General features: G+C 45.1%; 1 protein-coding gene across 3 annotated transcripts in view; it reads left to right on the forward strand.

Moving 5' to 3' along the window:
* The first annotated feature begins 4199 nt into the window (after nt 1-4199).
* nhej1 (nonhomologous end-joining factor 1) overlaps nt 4200-10339 on the forward strand; it is a 17657-nt gene continuing 11517 nt past the window's right edge. The window contains exons 1-6 of one of the 3 annotated variants that reach the window (XM_080021702.1): nt 4200-4289; nt 4584-4737; nt 6210-6413; nt 6741-6959; nt 8234-8372; nt 8591-8649. In XM_080021702.1, coding sequence (XP_079877828.1) covers nt 6228-6413; nt 6741-6959; nt 8234-8372; nt 8591-8649 — 603 coding nt within the window. In that variant the 5' untranslated portion in view covers nt 4200-4289; nt 4584-4737; nt 6210-6227. Of the gene's footprint in view, nt 4290-4540; nt 4738-6209; nt 6414-6740; nt 6960-8233; nt 8373-8590; nt 8650-10339 lie in introns of all 3 variants that reach the window. The other 2 variants (XM_080021701.1, XM_080021703.1) reach the window with 2 other exon arrangements.

The following is a 10339-nucleotide window of genomic DNA, read 5'->3' on the forward strand; positions in this document are numbered from 1 at the left end:
TTCCTCAAGCAGTGGAATCCTGCTTGTGAAGATGCTTTTCAGCTTTAACAGAAACTCATTTCAGCACAAGTCTTACTTGCTGATTTTGCTAAGCCATTCTTCCTGGAAACCAACTCTAGCCCTCAAGGTCTGGGGGCTCCCCTTTCTCAAGTAGTCAGTGGCAGGAGGAGGCCGGTTGCCTATGCCAGCAGAGGCCTGCGTGGGAAAGGAATATGGAAAACTGCAGCACCATGAAGTTGGAGCTACTGGGGCTAGAGTGGGCGGTCACTGACAAATTTCACAAGTATTTCATTGGTAACGGGTTTGCTGTGTTTACTGATAATAATCTTCTTAGGACTGCCAAGTTGGGTGCTGTAGAACAGCGTTGGTTTTCCAAAGTGGCGCAGATGCCCTGTCAAGACAGTATACAGAAAGGAAGCACCCTGACAACCCTGTCGTTGACACTTTCCAACAAACTTGTGGTATCCTCTCCTCTCATGCTGCAATGTCTGGTTCAATAGAGGTTAGCTTCAGTCTCAAGTCTGGCTCAACATGCATACCGCTTCTGTGTTTCATCTTGATGACGGCAATTGAAGAGAAGCTTCTCTCACAGGTATGTGGTCCCAAATGAAGGAGACGGCGCACAGCCTTGTCCGAAAGCGCAGGATACTCGCTGTGTTGCTGTATCCAAAAGTCCAACAACAACTGTCTTCTGAAAGCAGACTTCAATGTTTTGTTGTACTACAATTCTATTAAACTCTCCTGCTGACATGTTTCTCCGCAACAGATAAGACAAATGAGCATCAATGAACATGAGGATATCCCCCTTTTTTTCTTTTTAACCTGTGCAGTCAGCATGCTGGGCATACAACAGAGTATTTGTATGCTATTGCATCTAGGACAAAGGTAGTCTGCAGGTGGAGTTCAAGTTCTCAACAGCAATGCGACTCTTTATTCATTCTTTAATCATCAAGAACTGCTGCAATAACTGTCCTGTGGACGACCTGTAGGATGACAAGAGCACAGCTTTTTGTTATACAGAGTCGCCACCAACCCCCTTCCTTGGAGAAATATTTTACCATGTTTGGGTCTATAAACAACTAATCACTACTCCAAGAGGGGGCGATTCACCACGGGTGAGACAATTAAACATAGAACCAAACAACATTTACACGGAAACATAAACATGTATTGAAAAACAGAGTTAATCAGGTCCAGGAAAACTGGAACAGCAATTGGGCACGTGGCCGCTTCCTGTCATAGTTAGGGCAGTAAATGAGAGAGGAAATGAAAAGAATGCAACCAGGAGTGTGCGTGCGTGCAGGACTTATCCTAATTGATTCTGGTGTATAAGGTCGATATTATGTTGTGGCGTCTCCAAGCAGCGGAAAGAGCCCCGAAGCCACCCCTGAGATCCTCAGACCCATAGACACCCTACAGCTGCAGGAAAGCCCCGAGCGACCCGCCCTGTAGCCACAGAAGCCCCCAGGCCCCAAGAGAAGTCGGAAGCTCATGAAGCAACCTCCACGCCCGGCCCCGGGGAGCCGCAACCCAGTCCTAGGGAGCATGAGGAGACCCCGCACCCCCGGGGTGCACACATACAACCCACCCCCAAGTGCAGGCACAAGGCGCAGGCACAGAGCCCGGGCCGCGGGCGCAAGGTATGAACCGCAGGCCCGGAGCCAGGTCCCGCTCCGACAGACTGACACCCCATGCCCACCCGCGCAAGGGTATTAACAAAGCATCTGTGTTCTCAAAATATCCTTTTTAAATAGCAAAAAAATAAAAGTGACTATACTCACCACTAGACTTAGATTGTGCTAAATTCCAATCGGCGATATACAATTTGATCGGGGGAGTGCGCATTGGGGTGCTTGTACGTATAGAACATAATATGTTACAAATGCGTTCTCCCCGTTACAGAAGTGCAGGATTTATTATTTACAATCAAGTATTTACACAAAAACATCAATTTTTTTCTAAATTAACTCAAAGCAATCGAAAGCAATTGTCCCGACAATGGCGGGGAGCAGGGTTTTTTTTGGAACAGTACGGAGCAGGACAGTCCCTTAGCTAGGTTGTGTTTCAAAATGTTGTCTCATACATGCAGGAAACAAATGAAAATAAATGGATGTAAGATAAAAAGACAGGCACGGGATAATATATTGCAATATTATAATCACCAAATTTGCATGTTGAGCGGGTTAGGAATACACACACACAGGGCAGTGGTGTGTGGAGATCTAGAGGGAGTGGGACTTGTCAAAGCAAGTGTCAAAATTAAACAAGAAAAACTAATGTAAATGTGCAAACATGAGAGAACAGTGAGTAAGAAATAAAGTAGAATATAAAAATGTACAGTTGCAGTTAAATACAAAGTAAATGGTAAATATAAGTGTTGTAATTAAATGTGGACATTGCAAATTATTGTTATCAAATATATCATGAAGTCATATGTGCTGGACATTCTTTATGGTGCTTGTATTCCGTTAAACGCCCTTTTCCGTTCAAAGCAGCTCACAAATCTTGCTGCTGTGTTTGCACAGTCCTGTATTTCGACCAGCAGATAAGGAAGTTTTTTGCTCTTGGGCATGCTCTTGAAGTCCTTTTGGGTGCTTGTAATCCATAATATATATATATATGGGCTAAAAAAAGGGAGCTGTCCTTATAGTGAACAGCTGTCTCAAATCTGGTGAAGAAATCAACAGATCCTTGCGTACCTAGTTATCTCTGACGAGTTTATACTCGTACTACTCTTTATTAACCTGTGATTTTCCTGTGGTTTGTCTCTATTTTTGTGGTTTATTGGTTCTTTCATAATAGTCTCTGCTGTTTTGACATGACTTACTGAAAATAAAGGAACCTTAAAAGTCAAAGTCTCTCTCTCTCTCTCTCTCTCTCCCAGTTTCAGAAGACGGTAAACTGCACTTACACTGTTTCAATTTTGTTTTTTTTCCTGGATTCTTTGACGCAAGAAAAAAATCTGTCGTTTACGTCAATCGCTCCCTCAACTGACACGTGAGGGGACCGATGGCTTCCAAGGCCCGTCCTAACTGTATCTCCGACATTTAGCCAGAAGGTGGCCCTCTTACCCGCTTCTTTACGGGCCCTCTGGGGCATGGAGAGATGGGACGGTGCGGTTTAACGAAATGTCAACGATTCAGGCCTGTCTTCCCCAATGGAGGGTGAAACTGCCGGTTAAAGTCATACACCGGGGAAAGACGCACTTTGGGAGACCCGAGGCCCCGTCCCCCGCTGTCCTCTGCGTTTATTCAAAGTTAATTATCACACGTGTCACGTACACAAATTGCATCAAATTCGACACTGCACGCCCTCGGGTCCCCAGCGACGCACCCGCCAAGTGTGAACTGTTGTCGAGATAACCGAAGGACACGCAGACAGACAGATTCCTTCCTTTATAGCTTGATTACCTTTGCCATTTTGGTTTAAAAAAAGGCACGGGATAATATATTGCTGTATTATAATCCATGCACCTGTAATAGATGTGCTTTCTATCTGCAATTCAAATAAGGATTGAGACTCACAGACTTGCACATCTGGTTTTGCAGTATAAAATGAGAATCACAAGGACGTGTTCTTCCCCTCTAGTCCCTCAACATTAAATTCAGAGTGGAAAAAAACCTGCTACGTTTCGTAAGGACTAAAAATGATTTGTTAATATCTGCTGCATTCTACCTGCTGGAGCAAATCCATTTACTGCAGTTCACTTGCCGTACTGAATTACCACCCGGCGGAATGTGAACGACGCCCGAATAAATGTTATACCGTTTCACGAGTGGACAGAATAATCTCTCCATGGTTCATGTGGCCTACATGTGACCCCCAGGCCATACCTCGGAGCAGCGGGGACCGACTCCAGCTCCCTTGCCAGCGCCTTGGCCATAACATACATTTTCCTTTGACGGCGAGAGGAAACCGGCACAACCCGGAGGAAACGCACACAAACACGGGGAGAACACCTGGGACCTGGGGCGGTAACCACGCCAACCGAACGGTGTCAAAGCGTTGAACGGACTAAACCGTGCGAACACACGGAGACCCGCTGATGTGTTTTTGTTCTTGAGGGGCGTTTTCCTGCGGGGGGGGGGGGGGGGGGGGCGGCGGTGACGGACCTCCATTCACAAAACCGAGTTTGTGTTTTGTTTTTGTTTTTGTTTTTGTCTTGTTTTGTTTTGTTTTTTCTCCCCAGGCGGAACCTTCGAAATAGAGGCCGTTGTGTCACGCCGAGCGTTTTAAACCGCAAGGACGACAACAGGAAGTGGCGCGGGACACCTATTTCTCCGACGTTGGTATGCGGAGCTTTTATTAAGACCGAAAAAATAAACTGTTGTAGATTTTAATTGTTGGACTAGACGTTGACAATTCTACGTCCCCGCCCCAGCGGAAAGAAAGAAAGGGGGGAAAAAAAAAAACCAACATCAATTCTTTGTTCTGCGGATGCCTGCGTAATGAAACCGCGAGTCGTAAAAGCGTCTTATTTTGAAGATCGAGATGTTTAAAGTAGTCTGAGTCAAGCTCCAGAGCGTGCCCTGTGTTTCAGATGGCGAATGACGAGAAATACCTCGTTTTTTCCCCGAAAACAGCCCCATTATAGATCACCAGCAAGGCGCCGGTAACCCACAGGAGCTGCCGCTGCGGTCTCCCTCCTGGAAGGTGGTGATTATGCGGCAGGGACACGGCGTCTCTAGCGCCACTTTAACACATCTCGGTCCAGGCCTCGCGGTGCATTCCTGAGAGGTGAGTGATAAAAAGGAGAGAAAAGTATGCCCTCCTTTGGGCCTGGCTTGTAGAGTGGCAGCCGGATCCTAGAAGGATCTGAAATCACTTAACACCCCGCATTCGATTTCCTCCACTAAAGTATCTATTGTGTGTGTGATCTTTTTTTTTTTTGTTTGTTTGCTGTCGTTTTTGTTTTATTTTTTTGTTTTAGTTTTTGCAATTAAAGCCATACAATATTCATGTGTTTTAATTACAAGAAAAATGAGCTTCGTAGTGACACTGATCCTGGCATGACCTGCTCAATCGATTTCGATCATAAGGATCTCTGGCCCCCTTTACTCTTCCCTTCTTCCAGATCATAAGGACCTCTGTCCCCCTTTACTCTCCCCTTCCTCTATATCATAGGGATCTATATCCCCTGTTACTCTTCCCTTCCTCTATATCATAGGGAACTATATCCCCTGTTACTCTCCCCTTCCTCTATATCATAGGGATCTCTATCCTCATTTACTCTCCCCTTCCTCTATATCATAGGGAACTATATCCCCTGTTACTCTCCCCTTCCTCTATATCATAGGGAACTATATCCCCCTTTACCAAGGCCGTCTCTAGGCTTTTTGGAGCCCCAGGCAAGATCTGTAGACAATTTTTTATTTTGACAACATACAACAACAACAACATACCAATCAATTTTCTTAATTAAAAAACAACAACTTTATTTTCCTTAAAACATGAACATTTGTATTCTAAAAATATATTAAAATTTTCTTCCATAATCACATTCTTTCTCTTTTATGTGCTCTTCTTGGCTTCACATCACCGGGGATGAATGGAGCCCTAAGCGACCGTCTATATGGCCTTTGCTCAGAACCGTCCCTGCCCTTTACTCTTCTCTGTCTCAAAAGATCTACTTACTCTTCCCTAACCCTATCTCATAAGGATCTCTGTCCCCCTTTACTCTTCTCTACCTCCATCATAAGGATGTCTGTCCCCCTTTACTCTTCTCTACCCCTATCTCATAAGAATCTCTATTCCTGTTTACTCTCCCTCTACTACTTATTCCTAGATGAGGTTGAGCTGGCTGTGACCATGATCTACTGTTAGTTGACTACTAACGACATGTTCTTACATGTAACATGTACTTATTGCAAGTCACTTTGGACAAAAGTGTCTGCTCAACTACGTCATGTAATGTAGTCATAGCTCTTCAGTTGTGTAATATGTGCAAGTACAGATTGAATCAAGCCAAGGCATTTTTTGAAAGGTATATTTTTGAAGTTTGGCCGTCCTTAACGATCAAGTTACCATAAACTTTCTTGCTTATCTCAATTCCTCTATTCACTATATCAGCCTATTACCAGCACTATCACTGCCTATTATTACTAGACACTGCTTATTCATACCTGTACATACTTTAGCCCAATTTATGTAATTTTTATTTAATCTGGTTACAGACCTTATTTATTAAGCCTGGCTTATTGATACCTTAGCACCCTTAGTACCCAACGATGGAGACCAGCCAAACATCTGCCGAGGTCCTGTCAGAGCAGCCATGGCTGCCTGTGTGTATCAGCGACTGCCAGCTCCTCACCAAGGCCTGGTTCGGGGACACCACCTACCACATCTTGCTGACAGATATAACCCATGTATGGGAGGAGAGGATGGACTCCTCAGCCATCCAGAACAGAGCACAGGTACGTGGGCTGAGAGTTTAAACCAGAAAGTGAATGGAAATAATAGTTTTGGCTCTGGTTAGTGGGGATTTCCCATGCGGCCAGCTGCCTACATAGACGATACTCACCTCCTTATTAACAGATAAAACATGGAATAGACGATGATGTCAATGGTCTGGTCCACTTCTTAGCAATTTGCTGCTCAGTTTGAGCAATTGTAACAAATAACTTGTGTATTTCAAAATGTCTGAAAAACAGACATCAGTTAAAACTAACATGATTCTCTAGCCTCTGAATTATTTTGAGTATTGTGGCACATGAACCCGCGTGGCGTGTCTTCCTGCCCAGGCGCTGAACAAGCGGCTGCGGGCGCCGGTGGAGGCGTTTTTCTCCCACCTACAGGCGGCGGCTCTGCCGTGTCTGTCCGGGGAAGCACGGGTGGAGGCCCACGCCCACGTCTCCCTCGTGCGGCAGGGCACCGGCGGCATCACCGTGAGGCTGAAGAGCGAGCTGGCGGGGCTGCCCTTCCGCTGGGAGTTCCACTGCACCCCTCCCACAGTGGCATTGGTACGGTTATTAGTGCGCATACGTCGGGGACGTAGGGTGCGGTGGCAGATTTTTATTTAAGCAGAACTAAATTATTGGATGATGTAAAGGTGCTCAGTTGCCTGTGCTTCCGCACAATTTCATGACAAATCATGTTTCTTTTTCTGTTGGTTAATGGTTTTAAATACCAGTAAATGCCAGAAGATCTATACGGTACGGTTACTGTAAGAAATCTCTATCCAAAGCAGAGGTAAAATGCATCACTTTTGAGAGGGGGTTTTAATTGGAAACCGTAGTTTTTGACTTTCATCCAAAGAATAGCTGAGTCAAGCTCCAATTTTACCAGTGTGGATGGCTTTTATCCCTTATATGGTCACTTTAATACTATTTAAAAATAATAATAATAATAATAATAAAATAATAATAATAATAATAAAATGACATCCCTGTCTAGCTTTAATAAAAAAAATCCCTTCATACAAAATACACATTTATGACACATTTACTAATCCTATTTACTATATCACCGATATATTTTATTTTATGCTGGAAAGTATCGATGAAAATCGGTCAATATCATAAATTAAAACCAATTTAAATTCCCAGCCCTAACTTTTCCTCGAAGCTCCAGCTGTTTGTGCCGACGATTCAATGTGGAGAATTCCATGCACCATCCAAGGTTCAGAGCTGCCCTTCACTTAATACTGTCGACGGAGGAAAGTGAATCGGGCTTTTATTTTCGGAAGCCCGGAGCAGCCGGTCTAACCGTTCCCACATAACCACTGTGTTAGATTTACATTAGGGGGGCGGTTTAACTTGGGCTCCTCTCTGAGGTGAACTGTAATGACAGAGCCAGTGGAGGAGGTTCGGGGTCTCGCTCAAGGACACTCGGGAGATGTTCGTGGGAGACGTTTAGGTTTTGGCACCCGAAACAAATTGACTCGCATAAGATTGATGGAATAGTGTCCGTATAAAGATAACCCGAGGGCCGATTTCGAGTTGTTTTGGGGGTCGGACTTGGACTTGGGCTTCACGGGACTATTTTAACTTCACGTCACTTCTTCCCACCCCAAACGGAAACAAAAGTTTATGCAGTTTATGTCTCTAACCTTAATAAGCCAGATGATGTATTTTACTTATTTAGTTGTATTTACTTGTGTGTTTTATCTTTTTTTTGGGTTGTTTTTTTTTATCTTTGATTTCATCTGATTGTGAAGCACTTTGTGACGGGCGTCTGTAAAAAGGTGCTGTATAAATCAACTTGACTTACTTTATGCACCCTGTGTGGCTCCGAGGTGTGCAGCCAGCTCGTGCGCCCCCTGCTGTCGATGAGCCGGCTACTGCAGCGGCAGGTGGAGCAGCTGGGGGCTCTGCTGGCGAGGAAGGACTGGGAGATCCAGGACTACAAGGAGAACGGCGCCACCCTGAGCCGAGGTAGGCGTCCAGATGGGACCACCACGCGCGTTGAACGTCTTTGTGAAGTGCAGTTCGTTGTGAGATTTAGAAAAGTTTAGTTTTTTGTTTTTTTTTACTCCCTTTAAAAGCTAGATTTGTTTTATTGCGTCTAATTCTAGATATTGGACTGTTTGGAAATGACATTTATTGCGATGTGGATTCTTAAGATGTATTTTCTCCCTGACTTTGTTATCCAGCGCGCCTGCAGACGGAAGCTTTTGACGAACAAACGTACAAATGTGACTTTGTTGCGCAGGTTGGTGTTCGGCAACACACACACACACACACACATACACACATACATACACATACACACACATGCATACACACTCACTGGGACCTAAAGGCTAATGTACATATGAGGTTGTCGGCCGTCCTTCTAATATCTCCCACTGAAATCACACAGACACCCCAACCCCACATACACACACGCTCCCCATCACTCATTCTTCTCGTAGTTGTCATGCTACTGTGGCAGATTCAGGGCCCCTGATTGGACTTTTCTCACCACTTTGTCCCCAAATGTTTAATGGATGTGGTGAGTGTGGCAGCCACCACACAATAAAATTCTCTGCCCACTGGAATGGCTCTCTCTCTCCCTCTCTCGCGCTCACTTGATCCACACCACATTTGACTCCAAATGGCTATTTTTTTCTGTTTGCGTCTTTGTGTGTGTGTGTGTGTGTGTGTGTGTGTGTGTGTGTGTGTGTGTGTGTGTGTGTGTGTGTGTGTGTGTGTGTGTGTGTGTGTGTGAGAGCGCGCCCGTATGAACTTGTATCTCCTGTGTTTACTGTATAAGGGTGTGGAATTTCTCAACTCTAGTTTTGTTGACCCCTGTCTTTGTGAGTGTGTGTGTGTGTGACTGATTGACTGCATACACGACGGTATTTCAAAGCCCCCTGTGGAATGCTCAAGGCGTGCCTGCCTTCCTTGGTGTGAGTGGAGGCGCAGGGCACCTAATGGTTCCGCTGTTTGCCCACTGTCTAGCTTGTGGGGCCACAGCGTGGCAAGTAGTGAGGGAGGGCAATTAGGAAGGAGCCATGCTGGATCTTCGTGGTGTTTCCTCTGCATTTAACCGTCGACGGCATTGCACAATGTCAAATCTGTCATTATTTATTACGATAAGATCAAATATCTGAAGGATGTTGCTATACCTTTTATTCTCTGCATCGGGTGACTTCCTAAAACATGCTTTTCACCAAACGAGCCTCATTTGATGAATCCTTATTTGAGAATGTGATTTTAGCCTCCTCGGCCGTAGATTTGCTCCTCATCACATTCGTAAGTCGCGAGAATCTGATATATATATTTTTTGTAACAAATCAAAGTCACAAAAAAAAGTCAAAGCGCTCTCCTGCCGCGCTGTCCGCCCCCCCACACACTCTGTTCTGTTCCCTTCTTCTCTCGAGCGTGGCAAATTCCACCGGACTTCGACGAGGCCGCCTCCGGACCCAGAGTCTGAACTGAAATGAAAATGCATCTGGGGGAAAAATGTCACTGCAGCATGTCAAAGGGAGAGATGCTGCTTGTGTGTGTGTGTGTGTGTGTGTGTGTGTGCGTGTGTGCGTGCGTGCGTGCGTGCGTGCGTGCGTGCGTGCGTGCGTGTCTGCGTCTGCGTCTGCGTGTGTGAGTGTGTGTGGCCATAGGGCTTTGCGTGTGTGTGCGGTATTTATCTATACAGTAGATCTGTTTCCCGTTTGTGCCTCCATCACCGTCTGTCTGCTAATCAGCCCAGTTGCTTGAGCATTTAAAGGTATCTGGCCGGGGTATTTGACACCTATTTGATACTTCTTTAGTCAAATACAAGACCGACTTGATAAACACCAAATAAATGTATCCACTGTTGGAAATGGATTGTAAAATGTTGACCAATACTAGTGAGTGATGCATCAGTAAATCAGTGTGATTTACTTGCATCAGTACTTTTTTTGACTTGTTTTGTTTTT

Source organism: Zeus faber, assembly GCF_960531495.2.
Source record: "Zeus faber genome assembly, chromosome: 2".
Taxonomy (NCBI): Eukaryota; Metazoa; Chordata; class Actinopteri; order Zeiformes; family Zeidae; genus Zeus; species Zeus faber.